Source organism: Prenolepis imparis, unplaced genomic scaffold, assembly GCF_030444845.1.
Source record: "Prenolepis imparis isolate NDT839.2.m4 unplaced genomic scaffold, iyPreImpa1.0 SCAF_11, whole genome shotgun sequence".
Classification (NCBI taxonomy): Eukaryota; Metazoa; Arthropoda; class Insecta; order Hymenoptera; family Formicidae; genus Prenolepis; species Prenolepis imparis.
The window spans coordinates 9,684,020-9,703,684 of NW_028141169.1; the positions used below are offsets into that span (position 1 = coordinate 9,684,020).

At 39.2% G+C, this 19,665-nt stretch overlaps 2 protein-coding genes across 4 annotated transcripts in view; one reads left to right on the forward strand and one right to left on the reverse strand.

Annotated features, from left to right (window-relative positions):
• The window catches only part of LOC145943035 (uncharacterized), a 176,885-nt gene that overhangs the window by 62,706 nt on the left and 94,514 nt on the right, over window positions 1–19,665 (reverse strand). Inside the window, exons 1-3 of the transcript XR_014426458.1 lie at window positions 12,088–12,460; window positions 8,152–8,245; window positions 7,987–8,025 (exon numbers count right to left, since the gene is read on the reverse strand). The gene's annotated coding sequence lies outside the window, so the exon portion shown is untranslated. Of the gene's footprint in view, window positions 1–7,986; window positions 8,026–8,151; window positions 8,246–12,087 lie in introns of the transcript that reaches the window.
• E75 (ecdysone-induced protein 75) overlaps window positions 1–19,665 on the forward strand; it is a 92,998-nt gene that overhangs the window by 44,754 nt on the left and 28,579 nt on the right. The window contains exon 1 of one of the 3 annotated variants that reach the window (XM_083050233.1): window positions 2,873–3,086. The exons of the other annotated variants lie outside the window; for them this stretch is intronic. Coding sequence (XP_082906359.1) covers window positions 2,924–3,086 — 163 coding nt within the window. The 5' untranslated portion in view covers window positions 2,873–2,923. Of the gene's footprint in view, window positions 1–2,872; window positions 3,087–19,665 lie in introns of those variants that run through there. 3 annotated transcript variants of the gene reach the window in all.

The following is a 19,665-nucleotide window of genomic DNA, read 5'->3' on the forward strand; positions in this document are numbered from 1 at the left end:
GATCACTTTCGTCGAGTTTCCGCAATGCGAACGTTTCACATTGCGCAATTTTTTTTCGATCAATTTCATCAACATTAATGAGAGAAACATAATTCAGCTGTTTACTTAAGGACATTTTATAAGCACATTTATATGAATAGACACATGTAAATAAATTAATATTCTGTTGAATATAAAATTAATCTCATTCCGGAATAGATATAAGAATATTGGGAGAAACTAAGAATATTTAGGAGTCTGGGACGAATTTGGACGATGACGAAAAAGAGTCATCTCACAAATGAACGTATATAGGGAGAGAAAGAGAGAGGACGCGTATGTTACGCGCGTCTGCCTGTATGGAGGCATGCGTCAGTGATCTCTCAAGGCCTTCGCACATTAGCCGTTCGGTAGCGTTCGCACCGTCCCACTTTCCTTCGCGCCCGGTCAACGACCCTGTAAATAGGTGTAGTAGGTGCTCCAAGGTGATATACCAACACGCGCAAACGCGCGTGCGCTCGCAAATCTATTCCGTTCTTGCTACAAATTGTTTCAAGAAAGATACATAGAAATTATATTCTCGAAGCTGTAATGATTGAGACCGCGATTTTTGCGTGCAATTATATCAATACTTCTTAATTTATCCCGAAATAAAAATAAAAGGGAAAAATTATTCTTTGCAATTTTTTATAAATATAATCTGGTTTGATTGATCGAGATTTATTGAAAAATTATCTTAGAAATTAATATTGCAATTCAAAGTCAGTATTATCAGTGAACTATGAAAGTTAGAAGCTCTTTTTAAGCTTGTAGCCAAAATTAATTAAAACGGTCTCATACTGTGCCATTAAAAGAATGAAAAATAAGGTCTAATTTATTCTGAATACTGAGTTGGTCCATTTCTGAAGATCTCCAGAATTATTCTTCTTTAAGATGTAATATCATTTTGGTAGTATAACATTGAACAGATCTTGATACAATTTTTCAAGAGGCTAATAATTTTATGTTAAACTTTATTGATAAAAATTCACAGACTTCTATATTATATAGAAGTCTGTGCAAAAACTAGACAATAAAGAACTTGAAAAACAAAATGCTGCTGTTAAAAATTTTTTTGAAACTTCCTGTACAAGATTACGCGCTTTACGCACATGCATGCAAGAATCTCATCACACATACGATCATGAAACGTTTCATACGCGATCCGAACGGAGGCGCCACTGCCTTTCGCGAATCTTTAACAAGGAGTCGGTACGATAGGAAATTCACATCTCGCGAGTCGGTGTCGGTACCGATATGATAAAACCCGAGATAACATGTGGCCTAATAAAAGGCCCATCGATCCTGATTTAATTTTCGAAAACATATCGTTTTGGTTTCAGCTAGTTGACAACGTAGCATACGCGAACGAGAATAGGGATAGGTCAGGTAGAAAGAAAGCCAAAGGTTTTACGAGATAGATTACAGTTAGGTTTTGTTATTATACTGCCCAGTTTGAGACTGTAAAACTGACCATTTTCTGAACAATACTAATCTAATTTATTAGGTTTGTCAAACAATGATACTAATATATACATCAATGAATTTAATAAATTTCTATTGATTTTGTGTAAGAGATGCATCTAAATTTAATCTAGATTTAATCGAATTATTATAATTACACTTCATTAACGTAAAAGAAAAAAGTAAAAATTAATAAACTTTTTGGACAGCGATTATAGCTCTATATAGATAGAGGGAAAGGTTGGCGAATGTAACACCTAAGTAATTAGAACACTGACTTGCGCGTGATACATTGACGTCAAGCCTAAACCCTTATGCAACATCTATAGACAATGACAACATTTCTGCATATAGTATCTATTTTTAGTTGATCAGTGTCGCGTGTCCCACTTGCAACAATATATGACCGTATAAGTTTACGATAATGGCACGAGATATAAAGTATCGCCTGCAAAATCGGCATAACTTAAGAATCTTTGAATCGATTAAATCTTTTGACAATATGTATAAGTTTGATAATATATATAAGTGTCACAAACACATAAACACGAATAAATATTTTTATATTATTATATCGATATATTAACATTATTCTTTTATCTTTTTGCAGGTAAGTTAATCAGTTAATCAATCTTGCGATACTACATGCAACATCAAGGAGTAAGTAATTAAATATAGTTATAAAATAAAATTAATAATATTATCGAGATTTATAATATTAATATTATATCTCAAGAGATATATACCAATATATTCAGAGATTGTCCTTCTTTGAGATATCCTTTTTTGAAACGCTACCCTTTCGCTGATCTTTATCAATAGTTATAAATTAATACATATCACCTATAACGATCGCATCGATTAACAGCGCTCAGATACTACTATTACATTGTTCATGCGTATTGTGCTAACGGAATGTTGTTAGTTATTGATGATTTCCGCTTATAGCCTTCTATCCTATTTTTATGCTTGGCTATTTCTCGCAGATCGCTCATAAACATATATTATAAATATGTTCGACATCGATTTGATTTGCAAGGCCGAAAGATCGCGAAAAGAAATAAACAAGATTTACATCATAATTTCGTTATCATTGAAATATTAATTGAAATGCAGCATTCTATGTAAATGTGGCATAATAAAAAATTCGAAATTAAATACGGGAAAAATTTAATTTCCATAAAATCGACAAACATTCCTATTTATTTCTTCGATCTTGAATTTACCGAAAGGGGATTAAACGCACACATCCGCGCCCAGCGGCGAGTTAGACTTCCCCCAAATCGTGTGGGCATATCGACGCTTGCGCAAAAAGCCTCGCGTTTCATCCCGTGTTTCACCCCGCCGCATCATTCATGGTCATATCAACCCTCGAGTACGCATTACCTTCCCGTCGCGGGGGAACGCGCATTACTTAACACACGTTGTCATTAACGTGGGCATGTCAACGATCGCGGTGTGTGATGACGCGAACGAGGACGCGATCGTCCGGAGACCGATCGTCGACTATGACACCCTGGGTCCGATCGAGATCAGCGAAACGGCTACCATCGTGATCACTGAGACGCAGCAGAAAACCGACAGACATCATCAACGTATCAAAGGTTCGAGAAACGCATTGGCTTGCAATAATATTAGACTTATTCGTATTAATAGCTGAAATCTTTTGAACGAGTGTGAAAAATAATCGGACGCCTGTCTAGTGAGTAGAAAAACGTTTAATAATCGAATGGCCGAGCTTGCCGATACTGTCCGAATTTCAGTATATACCTATAACGTTTCTATTAATAAATTATATTCTCAAAATTCTTATTATTACAATATCTTTTGCTACCGCTCGCTTATCTCGACGAGGTCATTTCTTTGCGCGCAGGATCGGCCGCAGACTGATGTAGAATTGGACTAATCTAATGATTCTTATGTGCCTCATAAAATGCTACTAAAAATGTGTATTTTCTAATATGCGAATAATTTTGCGAATCATACATTTTCATCACAGACATAAAATCATTAAAACATTTAATGTTATTTCAATTTCATGAATTATTATTCTATTCGTCTACGCACAGTAATCAAGCTTAACAATTGCTCTCCGTTCAGTATAAGTTTTGATCATAAATGATATTGATTAATATGTCAATATTTATTGTATAAATTTAATATTTTAAATGTCAATTCAAAGAAAGGGATATTTATTCATTATTAAAATAAATTCTTTATCGTTGACTCGATTGCGAATTATGGGCGTATCTCAGAACTGGGCTCTTACAACACATTGCGAAATTTAGATTCCGTTTCAAGTACCCCTATTGCATTAATTTACATTTTCATATGCATATCATTTTTCATATGCAGCCGGATATATTTGGAATTTGCGCGCCTTTATCTGGGAAAAGCTTTGACACTGAGTCGTATCGATTTTACCTCGAGCGGGGCTCACGTGCTCGTTGACATTGACATTGTCGAGCTGCACGGACGCGGGTCTGCCATCTGTCGTCCGCGAACTTACATGCACCTAACGATCAACTTGCACTACGTACCGAGCGATGGCAGTTGCAGCATCACTTAAAGCATCTTCAAGGAAGCGGGAAAAATGCGCTTTTTATCGTCAAAGTATGCCTTTTATATTCCGCTTGATAAAAAACGATATTCTAACACATTCTAACAATTGATGTTCTAATTCAACACACACATACAATTTGCTTCTGCTAAATTTACTCAATGATCCTAGAGAAACTAGTGATACATATAGGTGATCTTAGAATTAGAGAATGTAAAAATCTACTTATAGTTTCCAAAGCTCTATTTCGCATGTTTATCAGTTTAGAAGATCAATAACGGAGAATGTCGACTAAATTTTTCTGATTTCTTTTATCGCAAAGTCAACAATCTCTTTTACGATGGTCTTGCTCCAATAAACATATTATTAAAAAATTAAGTTCCATTCTATAGTGACATGTCCTCCTGCATAGCGAGATCTAATGCCGAGGATAAACTACGCTCACCACGTCCTTGAGCACGCGTCGAGAAAAAAAAAAAAAACGTTGAATAATAATAGATACGAGAATGTACTAGCGTCACAGTCGTTTTCGAATTTCGCAATTGCTTGCAAAACGACTCACGGCCGTTATTCTACAATTGTATGTTGACTGAGAATGTGTCTATGTCCTTCTTCGAAGAATAATGTTCTCTTTCGTTCTACATTTATTCGCGACAATTTACTTAGTGGCTCGAAAACATTGTTGAGAGAGATATATCGCGCAGAGACCGTTTAAATAATTTCCCTAGTGTCAGTCAAGTCCCCGCTACGACTGTTACTCCTTTTTTTTTTTTTTCATCGAACGCCCCAGATATAAAAACCTGAAAATCCTCTAGGGACGACGGGAGTCGCGAGGTGAGAGTGCTTTCACCTTTCTCTCTGACGTTGTCTCTCTTCTCAACCGCGCGACTTGCCCGCTCGCTCCTCTTTCTCTCTCCCCTTGACAGCTTTTACTCTCGATCGCTCGCTACTAGCCTCTGCCACTCGGAGAAAGCTGCAGCTCTGACCTCGCGCTCGCGGCGACATTTCTTTCTCGTCGATCTCTCCCCTCCTCGTTCTCTCTAAAGACCCTCTCGCACTTGCTCTCATCACATCGACCCATCTTTTAAGTTGCGTCACGTCTCGTCGTCTCGCGTACCTTGACTGGGCTTTATCCGCGTGTGTGACACCTTTTTTGTCGGCTTACATAAACGTATCGCCGAATCATCGACCGAGTCTTACCTAAACACGTTTCTCGTAAAACTCGAATGGACTTGGCGTTCGCAATTTAATAAAAACATTTAGTCGACCATCGAATGTGCGCGCTATTTAAACGAATTTCGTCATTGCAAGATCGTCCTTCTTCTAAGAAATCAACAGTGAGCTATTAAATCTAGCAAATCTTTACTCTCGACCATGTAACAATTGACAGAACAAAACAATCGCGTATGGCAAATACTGACGTGTAACGGCTGAGATCATGAACAAGATTAGATTCTCGTATTATTCCTTAGACTTGTGACTCTTTTGTAATGAAAGTATAATAGAAAAAAAACGATATCTTTACACGATTACCTTTAAAATTAATTTAACATTTAAGTAGCGGTTGAACAAATCAGATTCAAGATACACCAATTATGAACATCTCTAGAAACGAGCGAAATTTTATCACGACGTCCCGTAAATGAAGCGACCGTTTTTACAGTCAGGCATGTCCAATGCGGTATTGAGCAATAGCAAACGGGCCTCGGCCGTCCTGGATGTCGGCCGGTAACCCCAGCCGAATCAAGGCCGCGATACACCGTGTCGGCTCTTACTTTCACGCGTTAGACGCGACGCTTGTTCTATTCGCGTGTCGATGACAACGTAACGTCACGCAGATCAATCCAAATATTCGATCGTTAACTTGAATCAATACAATAGCTCTAACTGTTAACTATGTTTTTATGGCTTCATTTTCCCCAGATTTTGCATACATATTTATTTCATATAATACATATCGCAAAAATATGGTGTAATATTATTTAGAGTGTACTAAATTCTAAAGGATTCGATTTATTTGATCAAATTATGAAAGAATAATGAGAGGATTATCTTTGATTATACATCTCGTTATTTATATAAAAGAAAGAAAAGTAGAATTTATAATTAGAACAAACTGCTGAAGAAATGAAAGAGGTCATTAAATTATCTCTCTTGATATATTAAAAACCACCTCTTACATCAGATCTCTCTTTGTCTATATCAGTCTGTCGGCTATTACGCATCTAACACAAATAACTTAGCACCACACTTACGTCAGTGTAGACTGCGGACGTAGCTCCGGAGAGCTCGTCTTCTCTGGCATTCTGTTAACTCCGCGGCAAACAGTAATGTGTACACCTCGTGTCAGCAACAGGCGCAACCAGGCCATGCCTACGACCCGATGGCCTTGCTTTACGCGCTGGACCACGTCATCTTGCGAAACCGGCCTGCTCGATTATTTTCCATCTCGCCTATTGCTCGACATCTTTTATAAAAGGACGAACGGAAGATAACGCGCGCGAAAATCTATCATTAAAAAAATGGTCAACCGACGATTCGAGGACAAACAAAAAGACATCCATCGAGATGTTTGTCATATATCCTTCGAATTGTTTACATTCGCGGTCGATTCGCGAGTTACATTCAGTGTAAAATAAATGAGAACGCCGTATAATTATCCTTATTATTATCCTAATTCAATTCTATTTTTTCCGTAGAGGAAAGTTTTTAGCGCTCGCATCGAGTGTGGTAATACTTGAGGTCGGTATCCGCGATACTTCTGCCATCGAGTTAGAAAGTTTTCGGAGATAGCGAAAATCGAAAGTAGTTTACGTGCGCCGGTGACCCGTCATACAGAGAGGCTCGCGCCAAAGACGTGCCCGCTTGCTCTTCCCCGGGATTCGATTACGATTAATGCGCGCAAGCTACGTGTCCGATGGACGGGGACTTGCGCAAGAGTGCGACGACAGCGTTCCCAATAAATTTTCAGTTCAGCAATGCCGAGCTGGTCGTTGCCCCCGACCCATTTGCGCGCCAACTCGGCGACCGGCTCTCCCCCTATTTCGCGTTCTCCTTTCTTTCCTGATCGTCAGCCCCCCTTCCCCGGACGGTGGCGACACATTGTGTACCTACTTTGGAAAATAGGTGAATCGAAGAGAAATTGAATAGAAGAGAGGGATTTATATTCCGTGCGAATAATCTTTGTATAGAGGCGAATTTTTTCTGCGTCAACGTTTTGAAAATGGAAAGGGTAGATGCTTTAATCGCGTTCTTGTGCGAATTCTGCATCGCGAAAAAAGTCGACCTTAAATTAATTAAGCCATTTATAAGTGAGATAAGTAAGTTGATGATTTTACGATCGTGTGTATGCGATTATGTATACGCGATAAGAATAATAACTTCCACATTATACAGCGCGGAGCAGTAAAATATATCGTCGGACTTCTCAGACATCACGCAGACTCTTTCAACGCGCGTTTGCCCGACGTGCGAGATTATATCGATTACACCTAATGACGACAGAAGTCATTAACGCGATGCTCGCTTCGCTCGTTCTTCCTTCTTTCTACTCGGGTTCGTTCGCCTCTTCGTTCGTACGTTAAGCGCACAAGGCGAAATAAACGCACGCTGTACTAGAACGGCTGATTTCTCCCCGTGAAGAAAATCCATTATTATTTCGTGCTAATGACATTATGAATTGCAATTCTGCTTCCGTATATAATCTAGCCTAAGGATTCACCGTTAAATCGATATGCGCGACAAAAAGTGTAATATTGCGAGAAATATCGAATATAACTATAGATTTGCGCTGGTTCTGCACGCTATGCTTTGCGGGAATATATCTTTGAATTCTCTTGTCGATATTTTATAATTGTAATATCTCGATACGTTGCAAAAATTTGCATCATTCACCCCTATTACTACTATACAAATATTATAAAATAAACAAATTTCTCACTCACCGATATGTGCAAAGCGGAGTTGTACGCAGCACGTTGATCCTGAAAACAAAATATTCAAATTATACATATATATAATATATACACACAGAGTGTTTTGAAAGTCTGGAAGCAATTCAGTATTTCATAAACAAGCAGTTTAGAAAATAATGTTTTAATTTTGCATACCTCACAGATGCCCCGCTGTCGCCCGATGCCTCCCCGGGGCTCCTCCTCCTCTCTTGGTCCTTCGTGGTACTCACGATACTTGCGAAAATGCTACCTGTAACAAATAAAATACATACATATATTAGAATAATCTTATTAATTTTTTTTTGCTTTTAGAAGACAGGTGTCTTTTTAGAACTCGTGTAGAACTATTTTTTTAATCCTGATAATTACTGATAAGGAAAATGCCAAATTGATATGCCAACTTCACGTAGCATATCACTTTGTTTTTAGGCATTTTCTTTGGTTTAATCGCCAGAACTATTTGTTTAAATTATCAAGCACTCTAGAATTATTGAAAATAAAGCCAGCACAGAAAATAAAGTTCACACACTGTCGTTTTCGATCTAGATTCGCCTGCTCGCATATCGTATGAGAAAATTATTAGTATACGAAATTTTCTTTATACATGATGATAATTAATCTTTACTCATGTCAAGAGTTTATAACAATAACTTAATTTCTTATTTGATTGTGTGATGATTTTGATTTTATTTTTTCGCGATCAAATTCGAAAGAGTTTACTCGAATGACTTGGAGTGATTTTTGGTGAACGCGGATCAATCGATTATATGTATGAAATCGTCGCATAGATAAATAAAAAAAGAGAATAAAATAAACCTTACAGAACACGTTTATATATCGATAAAGGATGTCTATTGAACGATCACGCATTGCGCGACAATTCTGAGTACCAAGTACATTGACACGCAATATTCGCGGAGGGGAGGGACGAGAGGAGCCATAGGTCACTCACCGGCGCGTACATCGCGCGCGCGCCTCGTCCTTTTCTTCTTCATGCGCGTTAAACTCACATAGCCGACACGTGAACACCCGCCGCCGCCGCCACCACGCGTATCCTTGACGCGTGCACCTACCTTCTCGTCCAGGATTCCGCGTATAACGGAATCATGGATTCGTTTAGTAGAGGTACACGTGCCAGAATCTACTTATAACCCTCGATAGCGCATATCGATTGTTGGTAGCAGATGCCTTCCAATTTATTTCGACCACGTGTCGAGTATATAACATATCAATTGAGAAATTAATTTACACACTTATATACGACGAGTATATGTATCTCGCTGTTTGCATTGTTATTCGCGATACATTTAGTAAACGATTTTATTTCGTACGATTTATACCGAATCGGGGACCAAAATTTGTAAATCAAATTCTGTGAGGATTCTGATCGATTAGCTTTCGCTGTACCATCGCGTTCTCATCTTCGTAATTGCATTACTCTATTAGATCGATCGATTGCCGTATAAGCGGAAATGTTTTCGTACTCCGAAGACGATGAATAATTCTAATCCAATCAAAGACACGCTTCCACCACCAGCTGGATGTATACTAGGATCGAAGTCGAACGTTTTAGCGCCGCCTTTTAATCAGAGCACGATGACGCGGTTGAAAACGCCCGAAAGCAACGTTCGTAAACAACAACCAACACTTTCAGGCCCGCGGCATGATTCATATCCCAGCGACTCGCCTTTTAAATTCGTGACATTAGATTTACATTAGACCACGTGACACGAATATGATTCAATTTGATCGATACTAAATATTGATTGAATAATTTATTTCTAGTTGTACTATTTTGTATATAATATCAAGCAGTTTTTCTTTCATTTTTTATATCAAAATATATCCTCGAGATTTCGTTCGTCGATAATAGATCGCGGTACGTTTTATCGTCGACGGATCTTAAAAAACGCAGACTCACGATTAATTATCGATATTTAACGTCAGGATGTCATACACAACGCTTTCTGCGAGAGAAAGAAAAAAAAAAACGGGAGCGCATCTCATTTCGACAATAGCGGGTACGCGAGGTGGAGGGCATTTTCGCAGAACCGGATCGTGGCCATTGGCATTTCGTCACTGGCCAACCAGGTTGAATAACCGGTATTACGTCATCGCGGTACGCGTTTGCAGACGACCAGGAGGAAAGGGGGGCAAGAGTGCCAACGAGAAGCAACGACGGAGTAAGAAGGTGGCAAGGGACGAATGTAGAGAGGCTGGTGGGGACTATGGAGGTCGATCACCTACGTACGGGAGTCAGTGACACCTCATGATGAGAGGACGCTCTTATCTCTCTCTCTTTCTCCCCCCCTCTCTCTCTCTCTCTCTCTCTTTCCGCCTCTCGCTTCCTTGCGCCAAGCTTCGAGCAGCTCGCCAAATTCTCGACAATGTCCTCCACGTGGAGGCAGCGCGTGCGCGCGCGCAAACGATCGGGGAGACGATTCCGCCGAGTCACGTGGCTGAATTTGACGTGTGAATATCCCAGACATCTCAGACATCAGGCTCAAGAAAGATTTGGAATTTTGATATTTCCGCAGTGTAAATATGAGTGAGAACTCGGAAAGATAACCGATCAAAATTTTGCCTGAACAGATCTTTCAAAATTATATCATACCTAACCGATAAAATTGTTGACATCTATTAGTAGAGAAATATGCTAATCGATACAACTGTAATAGTTCTGGGATTGACTACGAATTTCCATCATATTCGGCCGTTCGGCCTTGTTAGGTCAATGGCTCGACACCGGGCTACTGACTCTTTCGAGACATATTACGCCACCAAGCAGAATCTACCTTTCGGTGTAGTGTATCAAGCAAGGGGTCAAGGGCCTTGACGGTTGTTGTTGTTCTCGTTTGAATCGTACTGAATTACGATGTCGAAATGCTGAGGCAACTATGCTTAATAAGCAAGTCTCCATAGCCGATAACATTTCATTCGTCTAATTGGACGCGCAGTTCTTACCTTTTATACGGTTTGCTTGAAACGATTACAATCGAAAATGTGTGACATTTTGATTCCCCCTTGCACAAACAGCGCTTGATCCGTAGAGGTTCTATTATCTCGCGATTGATTCTAAGCAGATTCGCTTTTCTACGAATCGAAGAACTCGTTAGCATGTGGCCTTTTGCCGCTTTTGTCGGTCGAATCACGGGCGGTATGTTAGTGAGATCGAATGTTAATCGCTCTGCAGCTGGATCGAAGGAAGCGGGTCACTCCGAATCTAGATCACGAGTAAACGTGAACAAAAGAGGCAACTTATGGGCGAGATCCAACATCGAGTTAATTGTTAGTGAACGCGAATGCCTTTAAATCGTGATGAAATGTTAACGAAGCTTAGTATCACGTTCTAGAATCATTAATTCTTAATGGTAGTTATCAGCTGATTTGTCAAAAAATATTAATCGAATTTTAAAGTATTGTAATATATTATTTAAAACATATTATTTTTATTTAATTTCATTTTGAATAAACTGTGAAACTATTAACCCTCGCAATGACAGCCTCTCGATGCTACGAATAAAAGGGTGTGTAAAGTTGGCACCCCTATGTTATGCTATCATAGTTCTGTTAAGAGTTCTGAGTTATTTAGAACCATAGGAAGAGTTTTTGATAATTTTTAGAAATAGTTCCGGTCATTACGATAACGAAAATCAGTTTCAAAAAATAGGGGTGCCAACTTCACATTTTTTTACACATCGAGTTCTAATAGTTTTGAGCAGATTTTTAAGGTTCTTTTAAATAGTTATATAGTTCCTGATTATTTTTTGAAAGAGTTCTGCAATTTTTAGATAAAAAAACGTACCTTCAATATCGAAGATATTTCTAAAATATCAAGTTCTCGTGAAAAACGTTAGAGTTCGTGATTTTCTAAATGTTTCTTAAAAGTGTATTAATTTTAAAAAATCAATCTCTTCGAAACTATAATAGATAGAGCCAGATTCAGAACTCTAATGTCTTTCCCCAGAACTTGATATTTTAAAAATATCTTCGATATTGAAAGTATGTTTTTTTATCTCTATAAAAATTGCAAAACTCTTTCAAAAACTAATCAGGAACTATGTAACTATTAAACAATTTAAATTTACTCACATCACGGTTGCTCCTTTGTTGCCCGATGCCTCCCCGGGCCTCCTTCTCGTAGAAGTTTCGAAACACTTGCACTCGCGTTATTTTTTTTCGTTCGCGACGCGCGGCGACGCCCGGGTTTTAGCTATCACAATCTTCGACGCGTTTCGGTAAAACGCGAGACTCGCGAGAGCTTATTCGCGCGCGAATAAAACCGAAGCTCCATTTTCGCGTCGCCGCTTTTTCCAAGACCCACTTTTCGCAGGAGCTTATCGAACGAAGATGATCAAAAGAGCGACTTCGCCGCGACGCACTGAAGTCGCCGAAGGACGCAAGCGAGACGAATGTTGAGCGAGATTCACGGCCGACGAGATCAATCTCGCGCGTGCGATCGCGATTACGATATTGGTACGTGCGACGCGATCGGATTTATACGACAATTAACCGCTAAAGACGCTAATTAATACACTCGTCCTTTCGCGAACCGGCAAGAAGCGTGCGACCGTTGATCATAAACAACCGAAGAAGAACACCCGCGGGTCGCGAACGAAAAAAAATAACGCGAATGCAAGTGTTTCGAAACTTCTACGAGGAGGGCCGGGGAGGCATCGGGCAACAAAGGAGCAACCGTGAGGTGAGTAAATTTAAATTGTTTAATAGTTTAATAGTTTTATAGTTCCTGATTATTTTTTGAAAGAGTTTTGCTGGCGTATAATTTCGTGGAAACTCGTAAATAATTAGGAGTTCTGGCTTTATCTTCAAGAGGTTTATGCCTATATGCCTATTTAATTTTTCGCAATATTATATATATATAAATATTAAATGAATAAAATAAATAATAGACTCACCGGTCGATGCATCGCCATCTCGCCATCCATCCCGCGATGTTGGAAGATACCCGCGACATTTATCATGTGTTTGGAGAAACGTCTCACGACAAACACTCGAACTCGCGAAGCGACGAACGCCGATTTTAAATGATCGCGGATGCCCGACCGCGTAATCCAATGGATAGATCGAGACGTTCGTTCGTCGCTATATAGATTCGACACTCGCGACTCGTCATACGCGGCAAGTACCCGCGACATTTATTATAAATTGCGCGAAATACGTGTTTGGAGAAACGTCTCACGACAAACACTCGAACTCGCGAAGCGACGAACGTCGATTATAAATAATCGCGGATGCCCGACCGCGTAATCCAATGGATAGATCGAGATGTTCGTTCGTCGCTATATAGATTCGACACTCGCGACTCGTCATACGCGGCAAGTACCCGCGACATTTATTATAAATTGCGCGAAATACGTGTTTGGAGAAACGTCTCACGACAAACACTCGAACTCGCGAAGCGACGAACGTCGATTATAAATAATCGCGGATGCCCGACCGCGTAATCCAATGGGTAGATCGAGACGTTCGTTCGTCGCTAGATTCGATACGCCCGACTCATCACACGCGACGTTCGAAGGTACCTGTGACACTTACAAGAGATTGTGCGTCCATAATCGGCGAAATCGGCAGGGCGGAATGTTTCTCCTCCTAGGATTTTCTGAAACAAAGTACAAATGCAAATATTAAATAAATAATTCATTACTTCATATAATTCTGCAAATGTCATATAAAAATATTATATATTAAAATGCTTTTCCTTACATTTCTATCGCGCGAATTTACGTAATTTATTTGTAACATATTTCTATTTTAATTTTATAAAATATTGTTTTAAAATTTAGTTAGCAAATTTTTACTTTATTAATATTTTTGACAGATACCAACTGATTAAAGCGTTAATTTGCTAATTAATATTTAAAATAATTTGATATAAAAATTAAGGTAATAATGTTTTAAATATGTTACCATTCTTTAAACTGGATTAATAATTTTTGTCAGAAATCAGCTAATTGAAGCGTTAATTTGTTAATTCAATTGTAAAATATGTTTTAAAAATTAAAATAATATGTTTAAAAATATTATTTTAATTTCTATAACATATTTTTATTTTAAAATTTAATTAGCAAATTAACGCTTTAATCAGCTGATTCTGTCAAAAAATATTAATCGAGTTTAAATAAACTATATTATTTTTTTTTAAATATCAATTTTTAAATATAAAATCGAAGAATGGCACGCGCGTAGCGCGCGCTTGTGTTATTCTAGTATAATAAAATGTTGAGATTTTTTATAAGAAAAATTAGCTGGACATCTATTAATAAATTTATTTATTCGCAATTATACGTATTTTAATGGAGATCTATTTCAACTGGAAGAGATCCTGAAGAACTTTACTTAAAAAAAGCTTCTGCATTCAAGTAAAAATAAATGTAACGATCGCGATAGAAATTAGAAAATAGGGCGTTTATATTTTGCGCGCGCAGTCATCCGTTAGTGATCTAAAAATAGGTCGGTAAGCTGCGGCTAACTTCCTCGTTCATTGTCGCGAATTCGGTTCGCCTAACTGTAGATCCGCCGATGCACTAGCCGTGCACATGCCACGACCGCGTAGAGAGAGGTCGATGCATCGTTAGGAGCAACCGCAACGACGCTATGTACACGCGTGAGCGGGCTGACTTGCTGTATCCAGCGCTCTTGCTATTTCTTTAACTTTTTCAGTTTCTAAACTCTTCCATGAATAAAAAAATAGAGCAACTATAATTAAATTTAAATATAATTAAAGTTGTTTAATAGAACGGTAATTAAATAAAAAATTTTCGGACATAAAGTTTATTTTCAGAAAATGTTTCAATCTTTAATTAAGAGTACAACTCCATAATTAAAATATTATTTTAAATATGTGTTGAAGGAATACTCATTTGAATTTTTCAAGAAAATGTACTTCTTTGAATTTCGATATTTTATCATATAATTATTAGAACAATAACAAAAGAAGGAAGATTCGTATACTGTCAAATTAAATAAAATCAAGCTTTGCGCGATAAAATTAACCGCGATATGCGCAGATAGAAAAGAAACTAGTTTAAATAAAGGCACTAGTTTAAAGTGGGTCCCTCGGGGCCTGGTTGGCGCGAAATCGGTGGAAACAACGCGGTTACGTAACAACCAAAGTAGGCAAGCGCAAATTTGGTTATTCGGTCAGCGGCGCGCGTCGCGGGCCAATGAGCGCACAGAGGGGACCAGTTTTGCAAGGCGCCACGTGCTCTCGTATCGACATGAGTAACACTTCATTGCAGTTTCGAAAATGTATTTTTAAACTGTACTGCAATTAGATGTAATCTATTATGTCACCATACATATTGTCATAAGAAAATAACATTATACCGTAATGCTCATATTAATAATGATGTCAACTCGACATTTGAAGAGAAAAGTGAACGGAAGATGCTGTAGTTTTTTTTTTTTTTTACTTTTCGCGTAAAAGTTTGTGTAAAGATTACATAAAGTATTCGATCCCATCAAAACTTTTAATAGTTCTATTAATTAAATTAATAAAAATGGCTTGCGCTTCGTTAAACGATCGTTATAAAGTTATAACGATTTATTTATAGAGCTAATTTTTTAAATTCTCGTTATGTATTGTCAATACGATGAAAGGCCTCTTTAGCTCGCTTGTCTCACAAAATACATTGTCGCATCGATGTCTCGCTATCGTTCTTTAGATCATGGTCGCGGTTCCTCGAGTACATTGACACCGGCCTTTTCTAACATTCCGCCCAGTACTCTTCATTCCTCGCGCGGACGCCGCGCCGTGTTTCGCACGATGCACCGAGCACCGACACGGTGCATCGAGTTCAGCGAACCCGACCTGACCCTCGCTATATCGATGCTAATGCGGGACCACGCCAACGCAGCACCATGGGGATCGACCAATAGCCCGTTCCATCGGTTGCTCGTTACCGCAAGCGGTCCTCCTAACAGCCCGGAAGGGACGCATTCGCGAGCAGAATGTCGCGAACGCGGTCATCCTCTCGTTGGAATGGGAATTAGACCGCCTATATAAATTCGAAGTACGAAATTCATAGCTGAAATTACTGCATCGCGTACAGTACATTCTCTAAAAAAAAAAAAAAAAAAAAAATAGAACCTCATTATCTTATTGGATCCCTAATGTACATTTCTTACAAGTAAAGCGGAGTAACCGACTGAATTAATTTCAAAGCCGTTTTACATTCGGCGATTCAGGAAAACAAGGAAGTGATAAGATCTTTTCATTTCTATTTCACGAGAGAGTATCTATCTACTATTCTCGTCGCTCGTTAAAATAGGAAAAATACGTATCGCGTTGTAAGTCGTACTCGTCATGCGACGGCGATTGGCTTTCCCAGATATACTCTCTCACGAGACTTTCTCCGGCACGCTATCGTGCATTGTTTCATGACACTCTCGCCGTGGCAGCGAACATTCATTCGCCTTATGAGTGGCGCGTAATTATACAAATGCTCTATCTTCGAGATGCAAATAAGTATAAAGATACGTCGCATGAAGCAACAATTTTCTTCCCTGATTGTCAAAGGGATTGCGATAAGACGACAATTGATCTTGGAAGGTAGAAGGACAAGGAACGAAATTTAAACGAAATCTCTCGCGACAATCACACAAGCCGGTTCGCGTATCCTTTCGTCCGCTGGATAACTTTGTCTTTGTTTTCTGCCATGTGGTCCAGCCACACAACCGCGCGTCTACCCTCGCTTTATCTTCCGCAGATGTGGAGCAATATGGTTGGAGGTGAGTGACCGACGTCCAGTTGCGTTCACTAACCTCCCTCTTCCCACTCCTCGCCACCCGCGAACCACTATGGTCTTCTCCCATTTTCGCGTTCGCGCTCGCGTCGCGCAGAACTCCAAGCACGCGAATAAGAGCGAGCACTCGATGCCCCGAGTGGACTCGATCGCACCGTCAGTACTTATGAATTTAGAGCGCTCGGCAGATCTGGAGCACAGTCAGGTTTAGCTATGCGCGCCGTCTTTGTTCGCTCTCTATCCTTGCGTGAAATTTTCATTTTTATTTCAGCTTCTCGTTTCGTTTTTCGCATGTGTTAAATCGATCAAAATATTTCTGCATATTATAAGTGAATATTCAATACATAATTCAGCATATGATTTTATTATATATTGATTCAGTACATAATTATATACTGCAGTGATGTTCATTTGTAACAGAAATAAAATAATTTATTATATATTTTGTTATATATTCAAACGCTCTCTATTTGGAAAAATAGATCAATACATACGCAAAGTAATGATTACTTTCGACAATAAACAATCTTCGTAATAATTAATCTTTGCATTACTGAGAATCTTCTCTCGTACTTAATATATTTAATTAAACATTTTCTAATCAAGATTTAGCAATTTCGCGAAATAATAATAATAATTCCGTTGCTATTATACCCGTTCGATTATTAAAATGATGATTGCAACCTAGATTACGTTTGATACGTAGATGCATAACGAGGCAAACAATTATGCCCACCGAAGAATGTCAATGGACGAACCGTTCAGTGTTTCCGTTCCATCTCGTGCCACCGAGATGTACTAGAAGCAAGAGGCTCGTGAAGAGGCTACGAGATTCCATTCGTTTAAGCTTCTTCACTTTTATTCGCCGAATTCCGGTTTTAGTTCGCGTTTCTCATTATTGATCAAAGAAATTATTTTCAAATAAACGCACTATACGACGTAAACAAAAAATTGCAATTTCGTGACGATATAATCCGGCGATAACGTTTGAGAATATTAATGCGGTAAGTATGACGACTACTACCCCTAGTAGTCTAGTGCCCCAGGGTGAATGCACGCGGCATCGACGAACGTGTGCATGCGTACAGATTAATGAAGCCTACCGCCCTGACGGCGCTTCGCGCGTGTGCACATGATGGTCGAGGGTCGTGCCGATGACCGATCAAAGAAGAGTTCGCGTCGTGAATACCTGATACGTAACCGTCCACGGCCACTGACCGACGCCGAAGCGACTCAGCTCGACTTGAGCGCATTGTCCTCAGCACTTGTCGAACTTGTCGCATTCGCTTCAGGATGAAACGAGAACAAGTGCCGCTATTAACAGCTTAACGAGATCTTTAAAGAGAATCTTCGGGGAAGATTAAAAAATTTCGACAAATTAACATTTCAAAAATGTGGGGAAAAGCTTATTTGGTTAACTTCAAGGATCGTATACTACTTATGTTGATTTGATAAAAATCTGCGATTCCAAGTCGCTCGTAAAGCGTTCGAAAAATAAAAAAAAAAACGACTAGTAGTCGATGTCCTTACGACATCCTTTTCATTCGCACCGAGGTCAACCTGCGCAGAGACGATCGTCAAATCTCAAGGTAGGCGAGTACAAGGATTGATAGACAAAAAGCTACGTAAAAAGTTCACGGTCGCCGTTTAATTTAATACTCGTCGCGATTGAATGAAGAATCGACGAACGAGTCGGTAAATTGCTTATTTCATGCGTGATTAACGCGGATTATAAGTCTAACTATTCTATACGCAATATCGGGCACGTAATATGTAATGTCAATAGTTTGTCGATCAAGATTTGGCGAAAAAATAATTTGCCGCTCCTTAAAATTGTAAAATTTATTCCATACATCTTATTTAATGCTATATCTAAACGCTGCCTTCCTTTGTGTCCCGAAATAAACAGAAAGCTTTTAGTTATGGAAAAATACTAGACCATGATCCTGTGATTTTATCTGTACGATAAATTTGTTGACGCGTCGGGCCTACTTTACCTGTAACCTGCTTGTAACGAGCTGCACGCACGTGCGTACGGACTTAGTAATAAACGCTAAAACATATGAGTCGGTGCGTCACTCGCAGAGATCGGACGGAATAGATAGTTAGGATACGAATCATACTGAAGTACAGTGAATCATTGCTAAATTTCGTACGTGATACGTCTATCTCTTCAGTATTTGTCCGAGTTTCCGAATTTTGTCATTGCTAAATAATCGTACAAAAACTCTATCTAAAGATTCGATTCAAGGACGATACACAATTTAAAAAACCGTGCATCTTTATAATATTGTAGTATAATTGACTTTGGCAAATTTTTTATGTAAGTCTCTAGTATGAAAATGATTTTTTTTCCATTACATGAGTTCATATTATCTCTCTCTCTCAATTAAATTAATTATGCAATTAAATCTAGACCCTTCCTTCATGTATGCGATTAAGAAGCATATACGTTGATCGTCAATTGTTTCATCGGGCTGTCGGAAATAATAAAAGCCGCGGTAGAAATCGCCAAGGGAATTTCCCATCAAAGAAGATCAAAAGGAGCAAGGAGGAAGAAGAAGAAGAAGAAGAAGAGAAGGAAGAAGAGAAGGTGGAGAGGGCCGTGGAGAGGGAAAGACGGAGGAGCGAGTCAGGCAGGCAGGCGAGCAGGCGTTCTCCGTTCGTCGCAAGATTAGCCAACCTGGAAGAGGGCCGATGCCAGTGAACTCGGTTGGCCGGTCACTAACCAGGTAACCCACACTAGCAACGACGTCAATGTGCTATGCAGCAGCAACAGCAACGGTTACGGGCTTTTTCACCGTTTGTCAGGAGGCCCTCGCCCGCGGAGTGCATAGCCCTGGTTAGGTGTACCCTGAAGTAATTGCACACGAGATTCCTGCCTATCGTCCACCTCCTGTCTCTC